Below are 26,582 nucleotides of genomic sequence, written 5' to 3'. Positions count from 1 at the left end.
TTTTTTCAAAAAAAAGACGAAGTTTTACTTTTGTTGCCCAGGCTAAAGTGCAATGGCGCAATCATGGCTCACCACAACCTCCACCTCCCGGGCTCAAGCAATTTTCCTGCCTCAGCCTCCCGAGTAGTTGGATTACAGGCATGTGCCACCACGCCCGGCTAATTTTGTAATTTTAGTAGAGATGGGGTTTCTCCATGTTGGTCAGGCTGGTCTCAAACTCCCAACCTCAGGTGATCTGCCCACCTCGGCCTCCCAAAGTGCTGGGATTACAGGCATAAGCCACCATGCTTGGCCAAAATCTAATTATTTCTGACCATAAAAAGCTAGTTAGAGGGCCACAAAGATTTTTTCCTAGCGTTTCCATTTGTTTTGTAATACTACATAAGGTTTTCCATTTTTAATAATCATTTGTATATATAGTCTTTAGTATTTCATAATGCCAAAAAAGTGAATAATTCTTGGATTACAATGTCTATAACCTTTGGCTTATGGGTGTGTAACTAAATGCCTGGAAACAAGTGTCCATAAAAAATTATAGACACAATAAGTGAAATAATTCTCTAAAACTTTGCTATATCCCATTAATGATTTCACTGTTCACTGTACTTGGGAGAGATCTACAGTAAAATGACATATTTCAAGTTTCTTTTCTCTGGCAGAAATTGGAAAGTACTTGGTGTAATTTTTTTTTGTTATTATTATTATTTTTGCTTACATTGGATGCATGCAGTGAAGCTGATTTATTTTTGGTCATTTCCTGTCTGTGAACACTGTGGTAGTTTAGCCAACACTACTATAATAAAATATAATGCATACAGTGAATTTTCACACCTATGAATGTTGTAATAGTAATTCATAAAATAAATTATTATAGGAATCAGCACCACTTATTCATTGGGAAAAGAATCTTCCGAAATAAAATCTTTCTGTTCAGTCTTGTTACAAAAAGCCTAAAGGTTAAAAGAATAATAATAAGCCTCCTAAATAATGTCTTTTCATCTGGACATTTAAGAGTATGTGCTACATTTAGCCTGGCTTTCAGAGTCATTACTTTATATTGCACTGAGTTAATCGCCTGTCTTTTCTTAGGGCCCTTCATTGAAAAGGCATAGCACATTTTCCTGACTTATTCTTATGTAAAGATCATATTATGTAAAGTAGAATAGATGAAACTTTGGACTTGAAATGAACCGCTAAAAATCTTGAAGAGAATTCATATTTGATGTCATTCTGCCTGCTGTTATATAATTACTATTTCAGTTGGAGAATGTAATTGGAAATGCATTGGACTTTATGGGAAAACAAATTTTAAACAGATCCTCCAGAGAAGAATATCAGCTTTCTTAGAGTACAAATTTAGACTAGACAAAAGTAGGAAACTGGGCGGGATGACCAGTTACCCACTCTAGAAATGTGAGTCGCACTTCATTCCACCATTTCCTTCGTTCTCCAATCAACCACTTTCTTACTTTATTTATTCTTAATTATCTGTTAAATCTATGCTCTCTTTTATTAATAATCATGAAAATGTTTTGAGCTAAGTATGAGGCATAGTTTAGAATATTTTTTCAAATCTTCACAACTCTGAAGTACATGTATTATTATAATCATTTTACATACAAGGAAACTGAAACTCAAAGAATTAAGTAACTCGCCCCAAAAGTCATCAGTTATCAATGGCATATCTAGAATTTGAACTAAGGTCTATCCCATTTTCTTGCCATTGCCATTTCAACTACACCATACTGTTTTTCGTTCTGCCCGAATCTGGTCTAGTTGACACTTTTGCACTGGTCTTCTTATTCATCCCCTACATTCAGCCTCTCCCTACTATGTCCTCCACACGATTGATTGACTTATCTGTCTGAAGTGGGTCTTTGAGAGCAGAGAGCATATCTTACTCATCTTTGTATCCCCAACACTAGTAGCTAGATCCATGCATGATACTTTGGAGGTGCTTAAAAACTTGCATTGAATATGACCTCATTATTTTTTTTAAATTTAAAACCTTTTTCTGCTTCTGAACCATGCAGGATAAAATCTGACTTTTCGGGCTCATTTCCAGCTCCTTCTCCCCTGCATGTTTCAGTGTTCCTGTCCTGTGTTTTAGTGTTCCAGCCATAGAAATACTGTTCAACCCAGCAATCCCATTACTGGGTATATACCCAAAGGAATATAAATCACTCTATTATAAAGGCACATAAACATGCTGTATGTTCATTGCAGTACTATTCACAATAGCAAAGATATGGAATCAATCTAAATCCCCATCATTGATAGACTGGATAAAGAAAATGTGGGAGGCCAATGCAGGCAGATCACTTGAGGTCAGGAGTTCAAGACTAGCCTGGCAAACATGGTGAAACCCTGTCTTTACTAAAAATACAAAAATTAGCTGGGCATTGTGGCACATACCTATAATCCTACCGACTTGAGAGGCAGAGGCACAAGACTCTATTGAACCCAGGAGACAGAGGTTGCAGTGAGCTGAGATTACTCCACTGCACTCCAGCCTGGGCAACAGAGTGAAACTGTGTCTGAAAAAAAAAAAAAGAAAAGAAAAGAAAAGAAAATGTGGTATGTATACACCATGGAATACTATGCAGCCATAAAAAAGAATGAGATCATGTTGTTTGCAGGGACATGGATGGAGCTGGAGGCAATTGTCCTTAGCAAACTAACACAGAACAGAAAATCAAATACCACATGTTCTCACTTATAAATGGGAGTTAAATGATGATAACGTATGGACACACAGAGGGGAATGACACACCAGGGCCTACTGGATGATGGAAGGTAGGAGGAGGAAGAGGATCAGGAAAAATAACTAATGGGTACTAGGCTTAATGCCTGGGTGATGAAATAATCTATACAACAAATCCCCATGACACAGTTTGCTTGTGTTATAAAACTGTACATATGCCCCTGAACTTAAAAGTTAAAAAAATTATTCTTACATAAATAATCAGGTCCTGAACCATGCAAAAGAAAATATGTATCCGTTTGCACATATGCCCCTGAACTTAAAGTAATCATTTCTGCACCCTTCTTCATACTGTTTTCCCAACTTCTGTTCCTGATAAAAATCTGCTATTTATCTCTTGAGGATCAGTTCAAATGCAACCTCCTTTTGAAACTTGACTTTTCCCCTCTAGAAGAATTAGTCATTCCTTTCTCTGTGTCCATATGGTTTAAATATTCATTATATCACAGTAAGCACATTATATTATATTCAATATATATATTCATCTTCCTCTCAACACTCATCCAGATTGAGAGCTCTTTGAAAGAAAATATATCTTGATTTATTTTTACATCCCCAATGCTTAACACAATATCTGACACATAATAAGCTCTCCACAGAAAACTATTTGCTTAATGAGATACTGAGGTCATTTTAGTTTAAAAATTATATCCCATGTGTTTATTAGGTTGATTGCAGAGTAGGATTAGAGCAGTTACATTTCTGAAACTTTCGCCAAGTAAAGGTGAGCAATAATTTTGCTATATCGAAAAACTTTTGTATGATCTCAGTGTTGATTTTTCTTATCAATACAGATGATTGAATGACATGTGCCAGAATTCTTAGCACCATGTTTTACAGATACTGGGCTTTCAGGACATGTTTGGTAAATGAAAGAATTAATTAATTAATTAATGTGTAACTAAAAAGATGCAGCCATATCTACTAAGGATACAAGGAAAACTAGAAGAACAGTCCCCGAAATATAAATGACTTCGTTTAGCAAGCGAAGTCATTTTTTATAGAACTCAGAACACACTTTTCCAGAGGAGCAAATTTGTAAACATTGGCTAGAGTTTAAGGCTAAGCTCAAAAGCTTCATTCAGAAAATAACTGAAATGGGTTAGATGTTGTATGGCCTATTTACTAGGTGCTGTGTTTCCTGGTGAAAAGGATGAGCCTGTCTGCAGCCCAGGAGACTTGCCATTTGTTTTTACCAAATGTGCATGTGATAGCTATCTAAATTGGAGACTACTTCTGCTTTGTTTTGTAACCATGTCTTTTCCTGAGAGTAGCCTTTTTTATTATGTCACTTATTTCCTCAACAGTTTACTTGACAAGCCCTTTGCACAGAATAAATAATCCCTTTCTGATAATAGACACTTTTTATTGTGTGGAATAAACTTTTAATTATGTAGAAAAAGAAAGGCAAGACACTTCTAAATATATGATATGGAGCAATATCATTTCTCAAAACATTTATTGATGTTTTCGGTGCAGAGCTCTGATTCCCCATCATTTTTACATTAAACATTTTTGCTGGTTACTGTGGCCATCAGGCGTCCCTATGTCAACTAGCTGTTTTTCTTCCCTTTACCTTCCTTGTTCATTACATGTCTTTGCCTCACCTGGGTAAACCTTCTTGCTAACCCTTATTCTGTGTCTGTATCACTGATGTTACCCCTTTACAGAAACCATAGCTTATGGTTTGAATACCCTTCTTAAGATCTAATACATACTCATTAAAAACTTCATTACTGTCTCACTTCATTAATTCAGCCAAGAAATATGTATTGAGCAGAGCATGTGCTAGGAGCTATACTAGATACCGGATCTGCTATACTAATTGTGACAAAATTCAAGCCCTCAAGGATCACTGTGTTTAGTAAGAGAGATAGATAAGGCAACAAGTAATTGCAGTACAAAGTGGCAAGTATTGTAATAGCAGTATGCACTCTTTTCATCAAGAGTGGCAGTGAAACTGTCCTTTATTCTGTTCCAGTACTGATTATATAACCAACCTTAATGAGCTATAATCTGACTCACTGTATCACACAAAGCACAATTTATGGAACTAATTCTCTTTCTAAGATTATCATCTAAGACCATTCATATACTAGTACTCATTGGATATTTGATTTTTGTCATACAATAGTATTGTCTTAAGCGTCTGGTAGAGATGAAGCCTTTTGGTATTTTCTTGGTTGCGTATTCATTTAAAGTAGACTGATATTATTACTCAGCTTGTTATTGAATGAACAAATATGTAGAAAGTTAACTGGTAACTCCAGAATAAGTATGATAAACCAACAGTGCGGGGGTGCTTTCTTAGTTTTTTCCCTTAGCATCAACATTGTAAAATGTTTGAGGATCTTTAATAATTCATTCAGTATACATTGTTAAAAGCTCATTACTTGGTTTTGGGTCCCAAAGATGTAAAAATATACAATCTCTGGCCTCACTCACTATCTGGAATAACAGGCAAAATTATAAGCATAAAATTATAATATAGTATGAGAAGTGATGTGTTCCAGGAGTGTACCAGAGACCATAGCAGCACAAGTGAGAGTGAGATGCTGATTTTAGTAGGGGCAAATAAATAGTTAATGAGAGCAGAAATCCCAGAAGGAAAATGCAGAAACAAAAACCGTGCTTTGTTTAAGTTTTGAGGTTGAGTAAAACAAATAGTTATGTCTGTATTCACAAAGCAGAAAATATGACTTGGATTAAGATATTACACTTACTCTCTAGTTATCATTTAGGTAGCCTTGTATAAAAAATGTGGCTTCTACCTTGGAAATAATAATTACCAAATTCAGTGCAGGATGAGAAGTGTGTATATATAGTGTGTATATATAATATAATGATTCCTTTTCACCATTTCTTATTTCAAAATGAGGAGGAAATCTTCACTGATTATAACTGTAGTATATACACTTTAAAATTTTAAAAAAACCACTGAAGTATTCAAAAATAGAAAGTCAGAGTAACCCCTTAATATAACCTCTGAGAAATAAACTATTTTTAGCAGTTATTATTTGGTTTATAAACATATTTTTACATGTATGGTTCTTACTGTAGAAATACTAATTTTGTAAACTACAATTTTTTCTAGTCAGAAAATTTTATAGATTGGGAAAACCTATTTGTATTGACATGAAAAGATAACCATAATGTAGTAAATGGGTTGTTTTAAAACTAAAGAGAATATTAATTATCTTTCATGGATATAAATAATTTTGGTTTAGAGGAGATCTTTTTTCAGAATATGGCTCTTTTTAAATTAAAATATATGATTAGAATAATACAAAACTTCCAGATAGTCTATTGAAAATTAGTCTTTAATGCACTGGGTTTAATTACCAAAATGAAAAAAGAATATAAAATTGTGAAGAGATTTTCTAATAGGTAATTGTACTCTTAGATATTCTGTATGATAAGTATTTTATTTAAAACTTTATTTGGATTTTCCAGGCCTCTAGACTCAGGACTCAACAATGCTTTACAAAGTTTATCTGTCATAGACACATACCTTGTTGAAGTAGATGGGGATACACTTTCCCTGTATGGCTCAGGAGCACTGGAATCTCTGGATAGGAATTGGAGTGTTCAAACGGCAGGAATGATCACAACAGTCTCCTTCACTTTCATAGAATTTGATGAAATCGTCCAAGTGCTTCCCAAACTGAAGATTAAGTTTCCTAATTTTCTGGTAAATATTTCCTTTCAGTAGTATATTTGAATTATTCTTAGTCATGACTTGTGTGTTTGGGCCAAATACCTGTTTTAACTTTTATTTATGTAGTCTCTATCTGGCAGGAAGATTAAGGTTTTGTGTTGATTTTCTTGAGCTAGGATTTAAATTAGTATTCTTATAATACTAATTATAAGAATATAAATATAAATTAGTATTCTTTATAATACTAATTAAATTAGTATTATAAAATGGCCTTAAAGTTTTATGTTAATATTGGAAATTATATCTTGAAAGAATGATCCTTTATGGGTCAGAAAAAGACTGATATAATTTTATTCAAGTTATATATTCTACTTTATAAAGCATTCAGCTTTACCACATAGCCTTATGTATTCGCCTATTGTACCTAGTAATGGTGCAATGTATATTTATCATATAATTTTAACAAAAATCCCCTAATAGTGTTGAAAATAATTTTAGTAGCACGTTAAAATTACTTTGAGAAATTAGCCTTCCTCATTTATGGTGTCATTGTATTATTTAGTATGCATTTGTAGAAACTGTGATTTCTGTAATGAGTTCTCTCTTGAGTTTTTATCGTTGCTGTGTTTTTCTCTGTTAGCCACGTGACTTCCTCACCTGCCTTTTCAGTGGGGTTTTTTTTTTCACTTCATTCTCTCTAAAGAAGATAATTAGGGGTGGAGACAATGTGTTTAGACAAGAGCATCTGGATTCACACACAGAATGCTTGCATTAACATCGCAGTTTTGGTGATTTGATTTTTCTGTAGCCAGTATAACTAATCCTACACAGTGTTTGCCAAGATACAAGTAATAACAACTAACTAGTTCTTCTCAGAAAAATTTTGGGCCGTGTATTTATAAAGTTCTGAAATTTTCATTTTCAGTCTTTTTAAAAAATTGATTTAGTATCAGTGTAAAGCGTATAAAATCAATAATTCCTGAAAGAATTTGCATTACTTCTTATTTATGTAACTTTAAAGAATGTTTGTTTATAAGTGAGCATGTCACTTATAGAAGGAATCACCCAGAATTCAATATTGGATGGATTTGGTCAATGGTACATTGGCTGAATTAAAGTTACATAAGTTTAGTACATTCAGTTGTTTTAATGTAATTGAAAACATATTTGCTGAGCCTAAAGTTTACATATTTACTTGGGGAATGATCAGTGGAGCTTTAATGTTAATATTTCAATATGGTTAAACTCAATGTTCTGATCTTTTTTTGTGTTTTATCATTCTAGCACCTTAAATTCAAGGAAACAAATCTTGTAATGCTGCAGCAATTTAATGCACTAGCGCAACTCCGTCGTGTTGACCAGTTGACAATTGATCCTCAAGGAAATCCAGTTGTCAGTTTTACACTCTGGAAATACTATGTACTGTTTAGGCTAAGCCATTTTAGTTTGCAGAAAATAAATGGAACAGAGGTAAGCTAAAAACTAGATGAACTATAGAATAAATATATTCCTTCTTAGGGGAAGTAGTTATTTTAAATGGTTAGGAATTTAAATAACCATGATAGAACATTTGAGGCATATTGGTTTTTAAAAATATATTGATATTTAAAATGTCAAAACCCTAAAAATCTGTTTTAAAACTTCCAAAGCACTAAACAATTGTGAAAATAAAACAGTAACCAGGTTATACCGAATGGCAAATATTTTACTGTTGTGTGTAAGTATTCAGTGAAATAAAATGGTGGGGTGACAGTTAAAAATAAAAATAAAAGAAACTCTTCTGTAAATAATGTGATCTTTGTATTTCTCAAAGTACTTTGCAGACTGCCTGGTATGCAAGAGGGAATTAGGAAGTAAAACCTAAATGTCAACTAATTAAGGGTATTGTGGTAGAGAAAGAGAAGAATAAAATGAAAAAAAAAAAAAAAAAAGCAGGGGGAGGGAAGAGGATGATTTGCAAAATTAGAGATAAAAAGGAGGAATAAGCCAGGAGGATAAAAGAGGAGAAAGTAAAAATAAGAGAAAAAGAAAATAAAACAAGCTTATGTAAATGTCTAGACTGCTTTGTTAATAGTTGGTAGCAGCTACCTGTACCATGACGACCTTGGGCAACTCAGGTCTGGAGCGGAATAGCTGGAAAATTATTCGTGAAAAGTTATTCTTAGATTGATTCTGCTAAGCTTGTCACAAGGTAATCCGCCAGCTACTCAAGAACCATGTTCTTTTTAAATATTAATTTGGAAGAAAAAAGAGCAACTATGCCTCTACCACTACTGAATTTAAATACTCCTCCAAAGGAAAAAAAAATCATCTTTAATATGTTAGTCTTATTACAATATCTCTTGCAATTCAGACGACCTCCTTAATTATAAGATCAACGGTAGTCAACTTTCCGGCACAGTATTTTGCTGCAGCTGATACACTACAGATAGATACTTAACTCCAAAAATTCAGCATACTATGAGGAGACTGTACATCTCTGGATCAATGTACAAGGAGCTATATGAAATGTGCATCAACCATAGTATTTCTGTGACCTCAGAATCAGCCATCTGCTGAAGATGTCGGGTAAATCTGAATCTTCAGATGACTTTTAATTTCTCCAGCTAGTTTTCAAGAAGGCTGAATCAGTCTTGTGTACTCACATTTACTATTTGATGCTTCCCCAGAGGCAAGGTTGCGAGTCCCTGGAAGGACCTAATAATTAGTCCTAAAGTTTTCTAAAGTTAGCCAAGACTGGAAATAGAATGGTTATTTTGACTATGGGTGAGTGATCCCCCCTTAATAATGGCCAAACCATTACCCTTATTATGTCTACCCAAATAGTGTATTTACCCAGATATGGATCATTACTAGAAGAATATTCTTTATTATAGAACTTTGAATTAGAAAGGGATCGTATAATTATATAAAGTAAAGAAGAATTAGAAATAACCAATATAGTTTATTCTGATTTAAATTTCTGAAAATGTCAATGCCAGGGATATTTGACACTTTATTAAAATACCTAAAATATATTCCTGTTTGTAAAGTCCTCAATCTTATATAGTAATGTTACACTGCATTTCTACTTTTCTGTGTATAAAAAAGAATGTTACTGCTTGAGATAGAATTAAATTGAATTCTGAGCATCAAGAAGAAAAGATGGAGTAGTGGCCTGCATTGGCCACTAGGTGACTATATTGGATCAGATACAACTTAGTTATTAGCTAAGGAAGGATTTGAGGGAATAGAAGCCTCCTTAACTGTGAAGGTCCAGGGAAGAGAAGAGATTTAGTCTGAACTGATTCATATGTATAAGATGTTTGTGAATTATTGGTTTGTTTTTAAGAAAATGCCTGTGAAGAGTATTACCGCTAGTGTTAGGAACGAATTTTCAAAAGATCCAAAATTTAATTATACCAGGGTTTCTCAACCTTGGCTCTGCTGACATTTTGAGCCAGATAATTCTTTGTTGTGGGGGCTGTCCTCTGCATTGTACCATGCTTTAACAGCAACTTGGTCTCTACCCATACCCACTAGATGCCAGTCATGTCCAGAAATAACTAAAAGTGTCTCCAGACATTACCAAATGTTCTGTAGGGGGGAAAATGGCTCTTGGCTGGGATCATTTAATTATATAGACAAACCAAGAGTATTTAAAATTTAAGCAACCCTATTATATATTAAAGAAAATGTGCCCAGATAGCAATGCACATGCTGCTTTCAGCTTTTAGTACTTTCTTGGTTAATATAAGAATGAGCCCTCATAGGGTATACTTGTGACAAGTTATTCTTTTTGGGGAGAAAGACTGATGTAAATTTAGAATAAACAGGAGAATCCCGGCTAATTCAGTGAAAGTTCCATCTCTCAGGAAGGGACAAAAGTATTCCTATAAGAGCAAGGTATGACCGACACCTTGGCTTACCTTTGACACATTATTAAAATGAATCTATTCCATTGACACTTGGGATTTTTTTCCTCGAAATCATTCTACTCCAAGAAGGTATAGGATTTCTGAAAAAAATTACTAAAAATTGAAGTTACCGCACGTGTAATTCTCAGGAAATCTAGCTTCTAAACCAGAACTAACTCATCACTTCCAATCAACTTCCATCATCATGAACCACAATTATACATCTTCATTTTAACTGAAGAAAGAAAAATATCAGTGAAAACTCTTCTCCCTACAGCACAGGAGAATGCACTTTTGTGGACTTAAAAGATAATATTTAATCTGGACCTCTCTTTGGGATTATATTAGTTTTATCTAGCTAAGAGGTGGTGTCATTTTTTACCCCTTTCTATCATATCTCTTCAGGTGACACAGAATGATATGATAATGGCTGAAAGGCTCTTTGGAATCCTAGCACATGTAGCATCTTCTGAGCTACCCCAGTATCGTCTGATTTCCATTCTGGGTGATGCCAGGTAACCTTCGATTTTTATAGTTTTTATAGAATTACTGTTATACTAGAAGAAGAAATAAATCCCATATACCTCTTAACTATGCTAATTATATGTTCCATAAACGTGTATCCTAGACTGGCCCTATTGAAAGTGTTGGGGATATTAAGATAAATAAGATGAAGTCCTTATTCTCCCATTGCTTATAGTCTAATAAGCTAAAGATACTCACAAGCAATTAAAATGTAATGTTTCTGGTGAGGGCCATCGGAGAGACTAACCACATTTTGGAAGAACACTGAGGAAGGCTTCACAACGGAGAAAACATCTTTACCTAGTTCTTTGGGAATCAGTAGGAGTTTTCAGGTAGAGGATATGGGGGAAAGATACCTGTAAAATCACAAGTAATTATAAATAGCTCCATATAATTGGAACATGGGATGATTATGAATAAGTGATAGGAAATGAAGCTAGAAAGATTGATTGTGGTCTGACTTTGAAGAGCTTGCCAATCCATGCCAAGAAAAAATGAAAACTTGTGTTTTGTAATGAAGTACAAGCAATCATATAATTGGATTTACATTCTTGAAAGGCTGCCATTTGAGCAGGTAGAGATTGAGTAATGAAGATCAATCAAGTGGTTACTCTGTAGTCCAGGAGAGATTATGAGGGCCTGAGCCAGGGCAGCAAGATGGAGAAGAGGAAACCTGACAGAACACACCGACCAACGAGGTACAGCATGGATGAAGAAATAGTCAAGGATGGTTGATCAGCCATGATTCAGTTACAGATCATACAAGTCACTCTGGTTAGAGTAAGCAAGGAATTAGATCGCTACAAAATCATTGAAAGGGTTGAGAAAGCAGTCTCGAGACTGAGCCTCCATAGAATCTGGGAGATTCTGTGGTATTTCCCAGAATACCATAGAACAAGCCCACAAGGGAAACTGCCACCACTCTGGTCATGGAGCACTTTGCTGCAGTCAAGAGCAATAGGAGACTATTGTCCCAGCTGTGAGCACCAGGATCACACCACTTTAACTATGCTGGGATCAGGAAGTTCTCTACTCTGCTCCGCAGAATCTGGCTCCAGAACCATGTTACCCTACTATAATTTACACTAACAAAGTGAGTCTTTCGCATGCTACTGCTACTTCCCCACTTAGCTCAGTTCTAAATTCAAATCTTCCCCAAGTATATCTGATTGATGGGCTCTAAAACCCACAAAACCATTCTGAAAAAAAAAAAAGCAAAACAAAAAACGAGGGAAACATTGAATTCAAGAAATGATGATGTAGAAAGAAATCAGTAAAAATTATAGTTGTCTGAATAAGTATTAATGTATAATGTTAAAAAGATTAAATAACCTAAAAGTGAAAATCCAAGAAAATCCTAAAAGAATGGAAGTTAAAGTTTACTTTCTTTCCCTGTTTAGGAGAGATAATAGGTACTAATTAACAACAAAAATTGATGGAAAAATACACATTTGTGTGTGTTAAAATATTAAGGGTTTTTATTAGAAAAAGATTAGATGGCTAATTTCTGAACTACTAAAAGGAAAAAAGTGATCAACAAAAAGCAGGGGAAAAAAAGCATTTGGGTTATCACCATAAATGTGAATTAAAGTCTTCTATTAGTAGACACTAACTCTCGGTCTGGCGTGGTGGCTCACTTCTTGTAATCCTAGCACTTTGGGAGACCAAGAGGGCAGATCATGAGGTCAGGTGATCGAGACCAGCCTGGCTAATTTGGTGAAACCTCATCTCTGTTAAAAATACAAACAATTAGCTGGGGGTGGTGGCACACACCTGTAGTCCCATCTATTTAGGGGGCTGAGGCAGGGGAATTGCCTGAACCCAGGAGGTGAAGGTTGCAGTGAGCCAATATAGCATCACTGTACTCCAGCCTGTGTGACAGGGCAAGAAAATCTAGGCAATACCACTCAGGGCATAGGCACGAACAAAGATTTCACAACAAAAACATCAAAAGTAATTGTAACAAAAGCAAAAATTGACAAATGGGATCTAATTAAGCCAAGTTTCTGCACAGCAAAAGAAACCATCATCAGTGCAAACAAGGCAACCTACAGAATGGGAGAAAAATTTTGTAATCTATCCGTCTGACAAAGGTCTAATATAAAGACTCTATAAGGAGCTTAAACAAACTTACAAGAAAAAAATGAACCCCATCAAAAAGTGGGCAAAGGAGAAAAACAGACACATCTCAAAAGAAGATATTTGTATAGCCAGCAAACATATGAAAAAAAAAAAAAAAAAGCTCAACATCACCGTCAGGGGTCAGCAGGAGGGACAGCATCAGGATAAATGGCTAATGCATGTGGGGCTTAATACCTAGGCGATGGGTTGATAGATGCAGCAAACCACCACAAAACGTTTCCCTATGTAACAAAGCTGTACATCCTGCACAGGTATCCTGGAACTTAAATAGGAATAAAGATCTTTATGTTATTTACTTTTTTTTACAAAGGTTAGAAAATTATACTACATAACTATCCTATAAGAGGAACCAATTAAGTAAATTGTGATATATATCACAATTGATTTTTTTCATGTATTAAAATTATAACTTTTAATGATATATAAAATACTTATATAGCATTAAGGAAATACAAAGTTGTATATTTAGTATGATCCTAATTTTTTACAAAAATTTATAGAAAAGTTTCCAAGGAATATGTCAACTGTGAACATTATTAATTTATGAGAACTTATGGATGGTTTTTATCCATTTATTTTTACTTTTCAAATTGTACTTCCTAAAATCTCTAAAATAATTGTGTTACACTTTTAGATCAGAGAAAAATAAAATTTTTAAAAAAGTTATATTCCTCTTTTGCTCTCAATCTTCAGTACACAGTTCACAGCCAAGTAGTGGTATCATTTAGAGACACCCTAAGTGGTGGAAACCAGAAATCCACCCTCATGGAGGATGAATCCTGGCTGATGGCTCTGTAAGTGATGCTATGAGCACTGTGTATGTTCCTCTTCATAATCAAATGAGGCTTCTTGTTTCAATATTTAACCTCTGCTAGAATCTTGCCATAATATGCTCACAGTTGGAGGTTTTTGGTTTATGGTTTATTTTGGTTTTGCCTAAACTTAAGCTAACTTAAGTTCCATTCCATTTTCTAGCTATGAGTAAGATTACCAAGCTACATAATGGAATTATTAACCATTTTTGTGACTGATAAATGGTAACTAACATGTTTTATGGGACATAAAGACTTTGAAAGCTTGACCTACTACACTTTTTGAGTTTTGCACTCTGTGATTAATTTTTGTTGATTTTTATAAAAGAGAGTTTTTCCATTTTAGAAGTGCTTGAGACATCTTTATGTTGATGATTGGTAGTTATGGAACAGCATAATTGGGGTTAAATAGCTTAATTAGTAGAAAGATTTGGGTACTAAACTGAACTCAAATAAATCATAAACTCAAACTCATTAAAACAAAGTATATGTTCCCCTCTATAGTCAGCAAAAAATAGACGTTTTAGTAAGTCTGAGGAGTAACTCTCTGAATCTCTTTACTGTCTTTCTGCAGGAAAAAGCAATTTCGGTATCTGCTAGAATCCAAAGGAAAAAAACCTGGTATTAGCAATGAAGAAAATAATGACAGCAAAAGACTTGTAGGAGAAAATACAAATCGTGCTACATTAAATTATACTACAAGAGACTTTTATAATGAAAAGCTAGAGGTAAAAGTACCATTAATCCTTGTGATCTACTGCTAGGATATATCCCACATGGCTTGGGATTTGGGGGTTGTACATTTCATCCTTAGTCAGCTAAGATAACTTTTTTTGTTCTGGAATATGAGTCAGCCTTATAAACAAAGCCGGGGACAGTAGGCACCAAGGTAATTAGGAAGAAACACAGTCCCGAGATGAAGAACCCAGGGTTTCAATACCTTTATTTCAACAGAAAAAAATGTTCGAGAGAAATCTGTACTATAAATCTGTAGCAAAAATCTAGACCAAAATAGGACCAAGAGTCCCGATCTATGTAAGAAATAGGGTATGGGCTTGCTGTGGATACTTAGCCAGCTCATGCCAGATCATCAGAGAACACAGCAGGACCTCCATTTTTGTTCTCCTTACTGGGGCCATCGATGTTTTAATTAATATCTTTCATTCTACACCATTTTCTTATGATTCTTTAATCAAGTAATTTCAACCTGTTCTATTACCAATATAGCTACTTAGCCAGGAAAATGGGAACTAAACCTTTATGTTTTATGTGGTCAGAGGTTCAGAGTGTTTTGTATAGGGGAAAGCAAAGTTACAGTGTTGCAGGAACTACAAAGAAGAAAAATATGTAGTACTTACCTTGATGTAGCTCATAGGAAAGCTGAAGAAACAAATTATCTAAATAACAATACAGCATTAAGATCCTTCAAGAGATTTTGAGGGAACAAAGGGGAAAAAGAACAAGAAAGAGAGAAAACACATTTATTGAGCATCTATGACTCATATGCAAGGCACTGTATATCCAGATATAAGTATATCTATAGATCTCCTGATACAGGTTATATGATTGATACATAATAGATATCTTTGAATATCTATATACCTATCTTGAGATATATAGATATAACATTTAAAGTGTGTATGTGTGGCAGGGGGCAATGTGTATACTGCAGAAGCGAAATGACCAGTCACATGGTTTTCAGATGTTTTTAACAAGTTTGGACCTCTTTATTCAAACCACCAGCTGAAAACCCAGTATATCAAAAGAAAGTGAAACAGCAGAGCTGCTGTTATTATAGAGAAAAAGGAGGAAATTCAGAGCTTCATTTGAATTGGGTCTTCGTTTCCTTTTGCTTTCTTTTCCTTTCCCATCCCCAATCCTGAAGTGTCTCTTTGGAACCCGTGGGGCTCAAAGTATTACAGCTTGAAAATTACTTGAGAACACATTGCAAGACTATTTTTAATAGCATCCTACAAGATGTTCAGATCCTGCTTTAAGTTATTCTAGTGCAAAAAGTCGATGTTTCATGACATCGTGGTCTATCATGGAATAACTCTAAATGTGAAAAAGTTCTTCCTGATATTAAGCCTAAATCTGCTTCTTAATAACTTTCACTTAGTGATCCTAGTACTACCTTACACAGTAAAAAGAACAAGTCTCTTTCTTATGAAAATCCTTCAGGTACTTGAAGTCAGCTACCTTGTTTCGTCTTAGCACTTTACATTCATACTTTCATTCATTCAAAAATCATGTATTGAACACCTGTCATACACAACACACTGTGTAATATACTAGGGCTATAAAAAGACACCGTCCTTGCCCTCATGGATCTCACATTCTAATGGAGGAGATAGACATGTATACAGATAAGTATAAATCAGTATATCAAAAGAAGAGAGAGATAACTAACCCAGATCAAAGGAGGCTTTTAGAAAAAATGATGCCCAATATGAGGATAAAATATAGCTATATTGCAAAGGGGAAAGAGGCAGTTCTGGCAAATAGCACAGTGTGAATAAGGCATAGAAGTATAAAACATATAGGGAGGGCAAGAACTATAAGCAGGTCATTGTTGTTGAAGTTCAGAGATTGAGGTAGACAGTGTTAAAAGATGAGACTAGAGAGATAGTAAGAGAACAATGTGAAAGAGATTGAACGTAATCCTTTGGCCAACAGGGGTTTCCCTGTGTTGCCAAAAGAGGAAAATGAAGCCCAGAGTGGCAGGATTATGTGTCCTTCTCTTCCTGAATACAGTTGGTTCTATGAGTGAAAAAATTAATATGTATATAGTTGTGTATGGTATCTATTGGGGATTGGTTTCAGGACCTCCTGCAGATACCAAAATGCAAGGATGCTCCAGTCCCTGATATAAAATGGCATCATATTTGCATATAGCCTGTGCATATCCTCCCATATACTTTCAATCATTTCTAGATTACTTATACTACAATGCAACTGTCATGTAAATAGCTGTTGTACTGTATTGTTTAGGGAGTAATGACAAGAAAAGTCTGCACAGATGTGATTTTTTAAAATAAATCTTCAATCTGCAGTTGGTTGAATCCATAGATGCAGAACCCGTGGATATGGAGGCCAACTATATTTAGTAAATCTAAACATGCCAATTGACATTAGAGAAATTTAGAAAAACATCAAAGAGCTGCATTCAAACCAAGGACAGTTGCACAGTAAAATCTACCAACTCTTTAAGAAACAGAGAATTCTAATGATTTTTAAATTGTTTGGAGCATAGAAAAAGAAGGAAAACTCTTTCATGTTTTCAATACAGGCAGCAAAACATTGATTCCAAAACTGCCAGCATTGCATAGGAAAAGAAAAGCCAAACCAGACAGTTAAAAATACTGGCACAAAACTCTTCCAACAATATTATCAGCCAGAATACAGCAGAACATTAAATGAATAACACACATTAGAGCCAAGTGTCGTTTATCCTAGAAAGGCAGGAAAGATTCAATATGAGTGAATTAATAGAAGTAATATGAAAAATCATGATTGTTTCTATAGACATTGAAAAGAAATTTCACACAATTCAATACCTATTCCTAATTTTGTAACTCAATAAATAGGATAAATGGAAATTGGATCGTAAGTGTTATGCTTGATGGGGAAACTGTAGAAATGTGAGCATTGGTAGTAGGCAGAATTCTAACCAAGGTGGCCTCTGTGATCCCCACACCCTGGTATCCATACCTTGTATAATCCCTTCCCTTGGGTGTAAGTAAAACCTGTGACTGGCTTTTAACCAGTGGAATATGGCAAGGGTTAAGGGGTTTTGCAGATATGATTGATATCCCTAATCAGCTGACTTTGAGTTACTGAAGAGGGAGATCATCCTGAGTGAGTCTGACTTAATCTGGCAAGTCCTTTAAAAAAGGATTCAAGCTTTCCCTGGAAGACTTTTCTGTTGGCCTCGAAGAAATAAGCTACCATGTTTTGAGAGGCCTCACATGGCAGGGAACTGCAAGAAGCTTTTAGGACCTGAGAGCAGCCCCAGACCTGCAGCCAACAAGAAAACAGGGACTTCCTTCCCACATCTGCAAGGAACAGAATTCTGCCAACAACCACTTAAGCTTAGAAGAGGACTCTGAGCTTCAGAAATTAACACAACCTAGCCAATATCTTCCTTGCAACTTTATGAAGTCCTGACAGAACACCCAGCTAAGCCGTGCCTGGGTTCCTGATACATGGAAACCGAGCTGATAGACGCATGCTCTTTTAAGCTGCCGAGTTTGAGGTAATTTGTTAGACAGGAATAGAAAACCAATTCATCACTGAAGTAGGTATCAAGACAAGGTTGCCTAATATCACTATTATTTTTTTCTCAACACAGACAATGCAGTGAAACAAGAGAAAGAAATCAGTGGTCACTTAAAAAGAAGGAAACAAACTTAATATCTGCAGATAATATTATTAAATACCTGGAAATCCAAAGAATATTAATTTAGAAATCATAAAAAGCTGTAAGAAAATTCAATAAGTGGAGCAAAAGTCAACAGCTTCCATGTTACAAATAAGCAGAAAGAAGATGTAAGGAAAGACCTAACTCCCAGTAGCAACACAGAAAGATAATGTGTCTTGTAGTAACCTAATAAAAAATATACAGGAACTATATAAAGAAAACTTTTCAAATATTAATGAAGCATACAAAAGATTTATACAAATGGAAAAACTACCATGTTGTGGATAAGAGAAATCTCAAGCAAAATATGTCAATTTTCCTTCAGTTAACTTAAAAATTTCATATAATCCCAATGAAAATACCAAAAACTTTTTTGTTGAGGCTTTTTGACAAGTTGATACTATAGTACATATGGAAAAATAAACATAATTAGCTACAAAAACTCTGAAAAAGAAGAACAATGAGAAGAAGGCTAGCACTATTAGATATTAAGGCATATGATAAACCCTATCAATTAAAACAGGGTGGCTGTAAAGAGGTAGTCTAATGGGATAAACAATACTGAAGAAATAGGATATTCAATCAGAAAGGCATATTGAACCCCTTCTTTGCACCACGAAGCAAAAAAATTAACTCCAGGCCAAGTAAAAACCCAAGTATTAAAAGCAAAACTTTAAGGTTCTTATCTTAAAAAGAAGAGAAAATCTTTATGATCTTGATTGGGCTGGCTATGATTTTTTAACCCCATAGATGCACAAACTATAAAGAAAAATATTTTGATAAATTGGGCAGTCACTCAAGATGATTTTTTTTCTATGTTGTCCAGTCTGGCCCTGAACTCCTGGGCTCAAGAAATCCTCCTCCATCATCTTTCCAAGTAGCTGAAACTACAGTCAGGCAGGTTTTTAAAAACAGATAGCTTCAGTGCAGACATGTAAGCAGAGTCTTGATTAAAGTGATTTGAGCAGTAATTAAGCAATAAAGGAAGTAAAGACAGGGACTGTTGACTCCTGTTTTGATATATTTTAAAGAGGAAAGGAATCTGAAACTCCATAATATTTTGGAAAGAAACACTAACAATCAGGAGATGTGGATTTGAGCCCCTGATTCTACTTCTGAGTACCGGAAAGACCTTGCTCAAGTCCCTGAATCACTCTCTCTTAACTCACAGCCCAGCATTCCTTCATTTATACCATGCTTCTTACATCTTGAAAAATACTTCAATCACTGCAGCACAAAGTGCTCAGTCTCTCTTCCATACATCCTGGGTTGTTGAGAAAATTAATCGAGGTAAGTTCCTCACAAATCAGGTTAAGCAGACCCTTTCATTATACGTGTCATAGCTCTGTTGCTTGATAGTTGTCCATCTATTCTCCTGACTCCTCTAAAACAGATTTAAGATGGACATAGAATCAGAGTGCGGAAAGGGACTTTAAAGAATCTAATCCTATTCTTAGATGAGGAAAACTGGAAACTCAGATGAGTTACTGAGGGTCACGCTGAATTACTGCCTGAGCTGCCTCTAGAATGGAGTCCTTATTCTGACCTTGGACACGTTCATGGTATATCGTGGTGCTTTCTCAAGTTTTCTTGACCACCTCAGTGCAAAGGGCTCTCTCTTTTCTGAACACTGGTTATAATTTGCTGTCTGAAGATTTTACTCAGCGTAAATCTACTGTTGTATGTTTCTAGTTGGCTTTTTATATGTGCAGGCCATCTCCCAACTAAACTGTAAGTTCTTCAAAAACTAGATTAGAGAGTTTTCCCTAGGGAAGTATTGCTAGGTGATGCTTAATCCTGAGCAGATCTCTCAATCTCTATAGACCTTGTTTCCCATTTATAAAATGGAGATATTGATTAAATCCTAATACAAGTACCATTATAGTTAAAATTGCTTTATCATAAACCCCACTGTTGACCTTATTTTTCCCAAACCATCTTCATAACAATGAAATTCTGGTTTAATAAAATAATATAAACAATGTTGTATAGAGTTCGTCTCATCAGGATTGAACTTGTAAAATACTGCCTTTATGAATCCCACAGGGATATTGTAAGACCAAAAGAGTTGAGTATATGGGAATGGAAAAAGCACTATTCAAGGAGCAACGAATCCTTGACAGGTCAGGGCAAGAGAGGTGTCTCAAATGTGCTTTTAATGGGATCATCCTGGACAGGCAGAGTCATCCTGGCAGACACCTGATGAATTATAGGGTATATTATAAGGAGATGTAGAGTAATTGGTTTGGAGGAGAAATGATGAAGTAAAAATGCTTTCAAAATAGTTACTAAATTAAGGATTATTATAGAAGATAAAATTCTGTATCAACATGTTCCTAGAGAAACAATGGAAGGAACTATAGCAGAAAATTTTAAAGTACTATAAATTATCCTGTGCCAGCTATGAAGAGTTTATTTTCATTTGTACAATGTGTAAATGATTTAACAAAATATATCATTTAATTGTTTTAATTTTTGTTATCCCTAAAGTATTATAAAAATTATTTGCCTTAATAATTTTTCTTTTTAAAATCAAAATCCTATTTTAAGCAATTTAGAAATCTGTGAAAGAAACATTCACTAAATATGCTCTATGCTTTCAACTTGTAAATGCATTGCTTGTAAAATAATGCTCATTTTAGTTGCTGATCTCTAGTGATTCATACTTGTCCTTCGTGGGAGTTCCTATGTAGATCAGATATTCTGAGTGCTAAAGGGAGCACTGTATTCTGTTCTCATCAACAAGCTAACTTAGTATAGGTGGCTAAGTCTCAGACTGTAGTATTTCAGAGTGGGAGAAGTTCATCAGAGAAGAACCCAGCTAGAACTATTTGTTGCTTATCACACATCAAAATCTGTACATACTTTTATGGTTGGTTAACCTAATACCTATTGTTTTAGTACACGAACTATATCAGATCAGCATGTTGACCCGTGAATGGTGAGTGCTTACTTAGAGATACCTTATATATCATAAGAAAGTGCTTAAAATTTGCCTCTCTTAAGGAAAGGTAGTGTAATTTGGACTTATTATTAACTTACATTAATTAATCAGGAATTTAAAACATATTTTGTTACAAAAATCATAAGCATTTAGGCCAGGTATGGTGGCTCATGCCTGTAATCCCAGCTCTTTGGGAGGCTGGGGTGGGTGGGTTGCCTGAGTTCAGGAGTTTGAGACCAGCCTAGGCAACTTGGCAAAGCCACATCTCTACAAAAAATATAAAAATTAGCTGGCTGTGGTGGTGCATGCCTGTGGTCACAACTACTCAGGAAGCTGAGTAAAAATAAAATAAAATAAATTTTAAAATCATAAGCATTTGGAAAAAGAAGAAAAATAGAAAAAAGGAGGAAAACATACTAATGCCTCAGAACCCAGAAACAGTCTTAATGAGACTTCAATATATTTTCTTCAATAGTTTTTGTGCATTATTTTCTAACTTTTTAATAAAAGTTTTAAACATACAGCAAAGTTGAAAGAATATTACCATAAACATCCATACATACCAAACCTACACTCTACTGTTAGCATAGTACTATACAGTGTACTTACTTTATCACGTATCTATGTATCTATCTATCCATCCATCAGTCTGCCTTGGGATTTTTAAAATTAATTTCAAAATCATTGCAGACATTAGTATGCTTCTGCCCAAGTAATTCAGCATGCGTTTAATTAATTGGAATTCAGTATTCTATAGAGTTTTTTCTTTGTAAATTTTACCCTTTGGAGGTAAAACTTACATACCGAAATGTAAATCTTAGGTATATAGTTGCTGAGTTTTGACAAATCATACATTCGTATAACCCAAACCCTATCAAAAATTATTTTCTTAACATAGCATTATGATGTAAGCATTTTTCTTATTATACATCTTTCTTATTTTTATTTTATCTTTAAAAATTTCAACTTTTAGATATGGGGTACAGTGAAGATCTGTTACATGAGAATGTTATATGATGCCGGGGTTTGAAGTATGGATCATGTCACCCTGGTAATGAGCATAGTACCAGATGGTAGCTGTTTAACCTACACTCCTACCACCCTCTATGTTGTTCCCATATCTATGTTGTTGCCATCTTCCCTGTGTACCCAGTGCTGAGCTCCCAATTATAAGTGAGAATGTGCAGCATTTGGTTTTCTGTTTCTGCATTAATTTGCTTAAGATTATGGCCACCAGTTCCATCTATGTTGCTGCAATGGACAGGATTTCATTCTTCGTTATGGCTCTGTAGTTAGTATTCCATAGTGTTTATATGTTACATTTTCTTTATCCAATCTACCATTGATGGGCACCTGGGTTAATTCCATGTCTGCTATTGTGAATACTGCAGCAATGAACATACAAGTGCGTGTGTCTTTTTGGTGGAATGCTTTATTTTTGGGGGGGTATACACTCAGTAATGGGATTGTTGGGGTGAATGGTAGCTCCATTTTATTTGAGAAATCGCCAGACCGCTTCCACAGTGGCTGGACTAATTTAACTACATTCCCACCAGCAGTGTATGAGAGTTCCTTTTTCTCCATAGCCTCACCAGCATCTGTTGTTTTTTTACTTTTTAGTAATAGTCATTCTGACAGGTGAGCGATGGCATCTCCCTGTGGTTCTGATTTGCATTTCTCTGATGATTAGTGATGCTGAGCACTTTTTCATATCTTAGTTGGCCTCTCGTATGTCTTCCTTTGAGGAGTATCTCTTCACGTCCTTTGCCCATGTTTTAACGGGATTATTTGGTTTTTGCTTGGTGATTTAAGTTCCCTGTAGATTCTGGATATTGAGCCTTTGTCAGATACATAGTTTGCAAATATCTTCTCCCATTCTGTAGGTTGTCTGTTTGCTCTGTTGATAGTTTCTTTTGCTGTGCAAACGCTCTTTAGTTTAATTAAGCCTTACTTGTCTGTTTTTGGTTTGGTTGCAGTTGCTTTTAGGGACTTAGTCAAAAATTCTTTGCCAAGGCTGTTATCAAGAAGAGTATTTCCTAGGTTGTCTTCCAGGATTTTTATAGTTTGAGGTCTTACATTTAAATTTTTAATCCCTTTTGAGTTAATTTTTGTATATGGTGAAAGATAGGAAAGGTCTAGCTTCAATCTTCTGCATATGGCTAGCCAGTTATCCCAGCACCGTTTATGGAATAGGGAGTCCTTTCTCCGTTGCTTGTTTTTGTCAGCCTTCTTGAAGATCAGATGGTTTTAGGTATGCAGCTTTATTTCTGAGTTTTCTATTCTGTCCATTGGTCTATGTGTCTGTTTTTATACCAGTACCAAGCTGTTTTGGTTACTGTGGCTTTATGGTATAGTTTGAAGTCAAGTAGCGTAATGCCTCTGGCTTTGCTCTTTTTGCTTAAGATTGCTTTGGCTGTTTGGGTTCTTTTTTGGTTCTATATGAATTTTAGAATTTTTTTTCTAATTCTGTGAAAAATGACATTGGGAGTTTGATATGAATAGCTTCGAACTGTAAATTACTTTGGGCAATATGGTCGTTTTTATGACATTGATTCTTTCAATCCATCAGCAGGAAATGTTTCTCCATTTATTTGTGTCATCTCTGATTTCTTTCAGCAGTGTTTTGTAGTTCTCCTTGTAGAGATGTTTCATCTTATTGGTTAGCTGTATTCTCATGTATTCCATTTTATTTGTGGCTATTGTGAGATTGTGTTCTTGATTTCACCCTCAGCCTTGGATATTGTGTATAGAAATGCTATTGAATTTTGTATATTGATTTTGTATCCTGAAGCTTTGCTAAAATCGTTTCAATTTGAGAGCCTTTTAGCAGAGTCTAGAATTTTCTAGTTATAAAATCTTATTGTCAGCAAAGAGAGGTAGTTTGACTTCTTTTCCTATTTGAATGCTTTTTAATTTATTTCTCTTGCCTGACTGCTCTGGCTAGGACTTCCTAGAAATCTTCATAGGTATAATTTTAATGACAATATCTGAGATTTTTAATTTTTTAATTTTAATTTTTTAATTTTAATTTTTTTTTGAGACAGAGTTTCACTCTGTCACCCAGGCTTCAGTGCAGTGGCACTATCTCAGCTCACTGCAACCTCTGCCTCCTGGGTTCAAGTGATTTTCTTGCCTCAGCCTCTGGAGTACCTGGGATTACAGGTGTGTGCCATCACACCGGCTCATTTTTGTATTTTTAGTAGAGACAGAGTTTCACCATGTTGGCCAGACTGGTCTCGAACTCCTGACCTCAAGTGATCCACCTGCCTCGGCCTCCCAAAGTGCTGGGATTCCAGGCGTAAGCCACTGTGCCTGGCTGAATTATTTTTCTTTTCTTTTTTTAGAAACATGGTCTTACTCTGTTACTCAGGCTGAAGTGCATTGGCATGATCATAACTTGAATTGTAGCCTTGAATTCCTGGGCTCAAACAATTTTCCTACCTCGACCTCCCAATACCTGGGACTACAGGCATGTGCTGCTACACCTGGCTAAATTTTTTATTCTTATTTTTCTGTAGAGATGGAGTCTCACTATGCTACCCAGGCTTGAGTTCTTGGCCTTACGTGATCCTCCTGCCTTGGCCTTCCAAAGTGCTGGGATTACAGATATGAGCTACCATGCCTGGACTATGATATGTTAAATTTAACTCTTTTAATTTATCTTGAAACTATTTTGGTGTTTTGTTTTGAGTTGGAGTTTTAAATGGATCCTTTTCCAAGTAGTTAAATCTATTGTCTCATTGACATTTATTACTTTCCTTCTTCATTGAAGTGCTTTACTTCCCTTATAATTCTGATTATCTGATGTTTTACATTGATTCTTCCATATTATATACCTCCCATGATCATGCCTTGATACTCTCCAAAAGTATCAAAGCCAAAATTAACATTAAATTCTTGCGTTAAACAAAATCACTTTGTTTTAGCCTCTGTGGTAAAATTGGGACCCAATGCTCAAATATCCTCTGGCTCCAAAATTCCCCTGTTATGTTTAGAACCAGATTTTTCATTTGTAAACTGCCAGACCCAGAAGTTGAGAGCGAGACCTGTTTCTTTAGGAGGCAATGTCCTGGGTCCCAGGTTTATATGTGTTTCCTCTTCCTCCTCGTACACTTTTCCCCAACTTTCTCCGAATGGTCAAGGCTGCATAAGTTAGTATAGTGCACCATTTTACACTTTCCCATAAGAGAGAGTAAATTCAGAGTATAGATACTTAAAGCATTACATAGATATTAACTAATCTCCTACCAATTGAAATTGTCACTATCTATATCCTGACACATTTACCACAGGAATCTGTGAGTCTGCATTCAGCTGACTTGTGTGAGCTAAATGACCTGAACTGAGATAGGAGATGAGTAGTAGTTATGATTCAGCAATTCCAGTAAAGAAATGCGTTTTCTAGCAGAGTTGTCGGATAGAGGCAGGAGCAGGCTGAGAAGCACTGAGGTCCTTGCTGTTATCGTTACTCAAACAGAACTGTCTGTCAGCAGTGGCTGGGAAAGAATTCCTGCTCTGAGGAGTGGGTGGGGGAGGATTAGGGGCTCAGAATAAATTATTTCAGCTTTCTCTGGTTCAACTAATTGTTGCTTTGACTTTGGATTAGTTATGATTTAATGCAAAATTTCTTTTCTTAACAGGAAATAAAGGAAAAGAAGAAATTCTGCAAAATGTATATAGAAGACCTTGTGAAGGAAGCCACAGAAATCAACATGAAAAATGAGGCTTTGCAGAAGCTTTGGCCACAGATGTTCATTGAGCTTGTTAGGGATGCCGTCATAGAAATTCGCAATAAAAATTCCTATATGAAGCTCTGCCTACAGCAGATAACAGACCAAAAATAAACATGGCCTTTAGTTACAGTTGATTTTGGCAGTTTTATTTTTTGAAGGGTGAAAATATGCAGGCTATACGTGTTAAAACAACAGCAGCGCTATCCTATAAACCAGAAAGACTAGCATTAAAGCATTATTGCCCACTGTTCTCATAGCTAAAAGTTAAGAAGGAAAGCAGGAGAAAGGAAGGAATGATTTCCTGTATGTAATGACCAAACAACCTTTGGGAACTAGGCAGTGTTCAGAAATGGCATAGCACTGCATCCTTGGTTCTTGCTTTGATTGGTGCCCTGCTATAGCCCAAAGCATGTAGCATTTGCTGACGATTCAGCATGAGTTGCATCTACCTACTTTCAGCAGATAATTTTCAGTTATTTTCCTTTTTATTTTACATCATGATTTCAAAGCCAAAAATATGTTCTTTTTATGAGTGAAGAATAAACTTACTAATAAATTAGTAAAAATAAAGTATGTTTGCCTCATTAATCCAGTCAGAACTGTCATATTTATTGTATGTTCCTCTTTATTTAGGTAGGGTCCCTGCTATTCACCTATATGGAGGATGCCACATTCTTCTAGGGATGCA

The 26,582-nt window shown here is 35.3% G+C and overlaps 1 protein-coding gene across 8 annotated transcripts in view; it reads left to right on the top strand.

Moving 5' to 3' along the window:
• LRRC49 (leucine rich repeat containing 49) overlaps window positions 1-26,467 on the top strand; it is a 138,671-nt gene extending 112,204 nt beyond the window's left edge. For 5 of the 8 annotated variants that reach the window (XM_017548151.2, XM_037745565.1, XM_037745567.1 and 2 more), the window contains 5 exons: window positions 6,218-6,455; window positions 7,707-7,892; window positions 10,724-10,833; window positions 14,372-14,525; window positions 25,802-26,455. In XM_017548151.2, the coding sequence (XP_017403640.1) occupies window positions 6,218-6,455; window positions 7,707-7,892; window positions 10,724-10,833; window positions 14,372-14,525; window positions 25,802-26,005 (892 nt within the window). In that variant the 3' untranslated portion in view covers window positions 26,006-26,455. Of the gene's footprint in view, window positions 1-6,217; window positions 6,456-7,706; window positions 7,893-10,723; window positions 10,834-14,371; window positions 14,526-25,801 lie in introns of all 8 variants that reach the window. The other 3 variants (XM_037745566.1, XM_037745568.1, XM_017548145.2) reach the window with 2 other exon arrangements.
• The last annotated feature ends 115 nt before the right edge of the window (window positions 26,468-26,582 follow it).

This window comes from Cebus imitator, unplaced genomic scaffold (assembly GCF_001604975.1).
Source record: "Cebus imitator isolate Cc_AM_T3 unplaced genomic scaffold, Cebus_imitator-1.0 Scaffold203, whole genome shotgun sequence".
NCBI classification, from domain to species: domain Eukaryota; kingdom Metazoa; phylum Chordata; class Mammalia; order Primates; family Cebidae; genus Cebus; species Cebus imitator.
The sequence above is the reverse complement of the archived record's forward strand: the minus strand, read 5'-3'. Positions and strand labels throughout refer to the sequence as shown.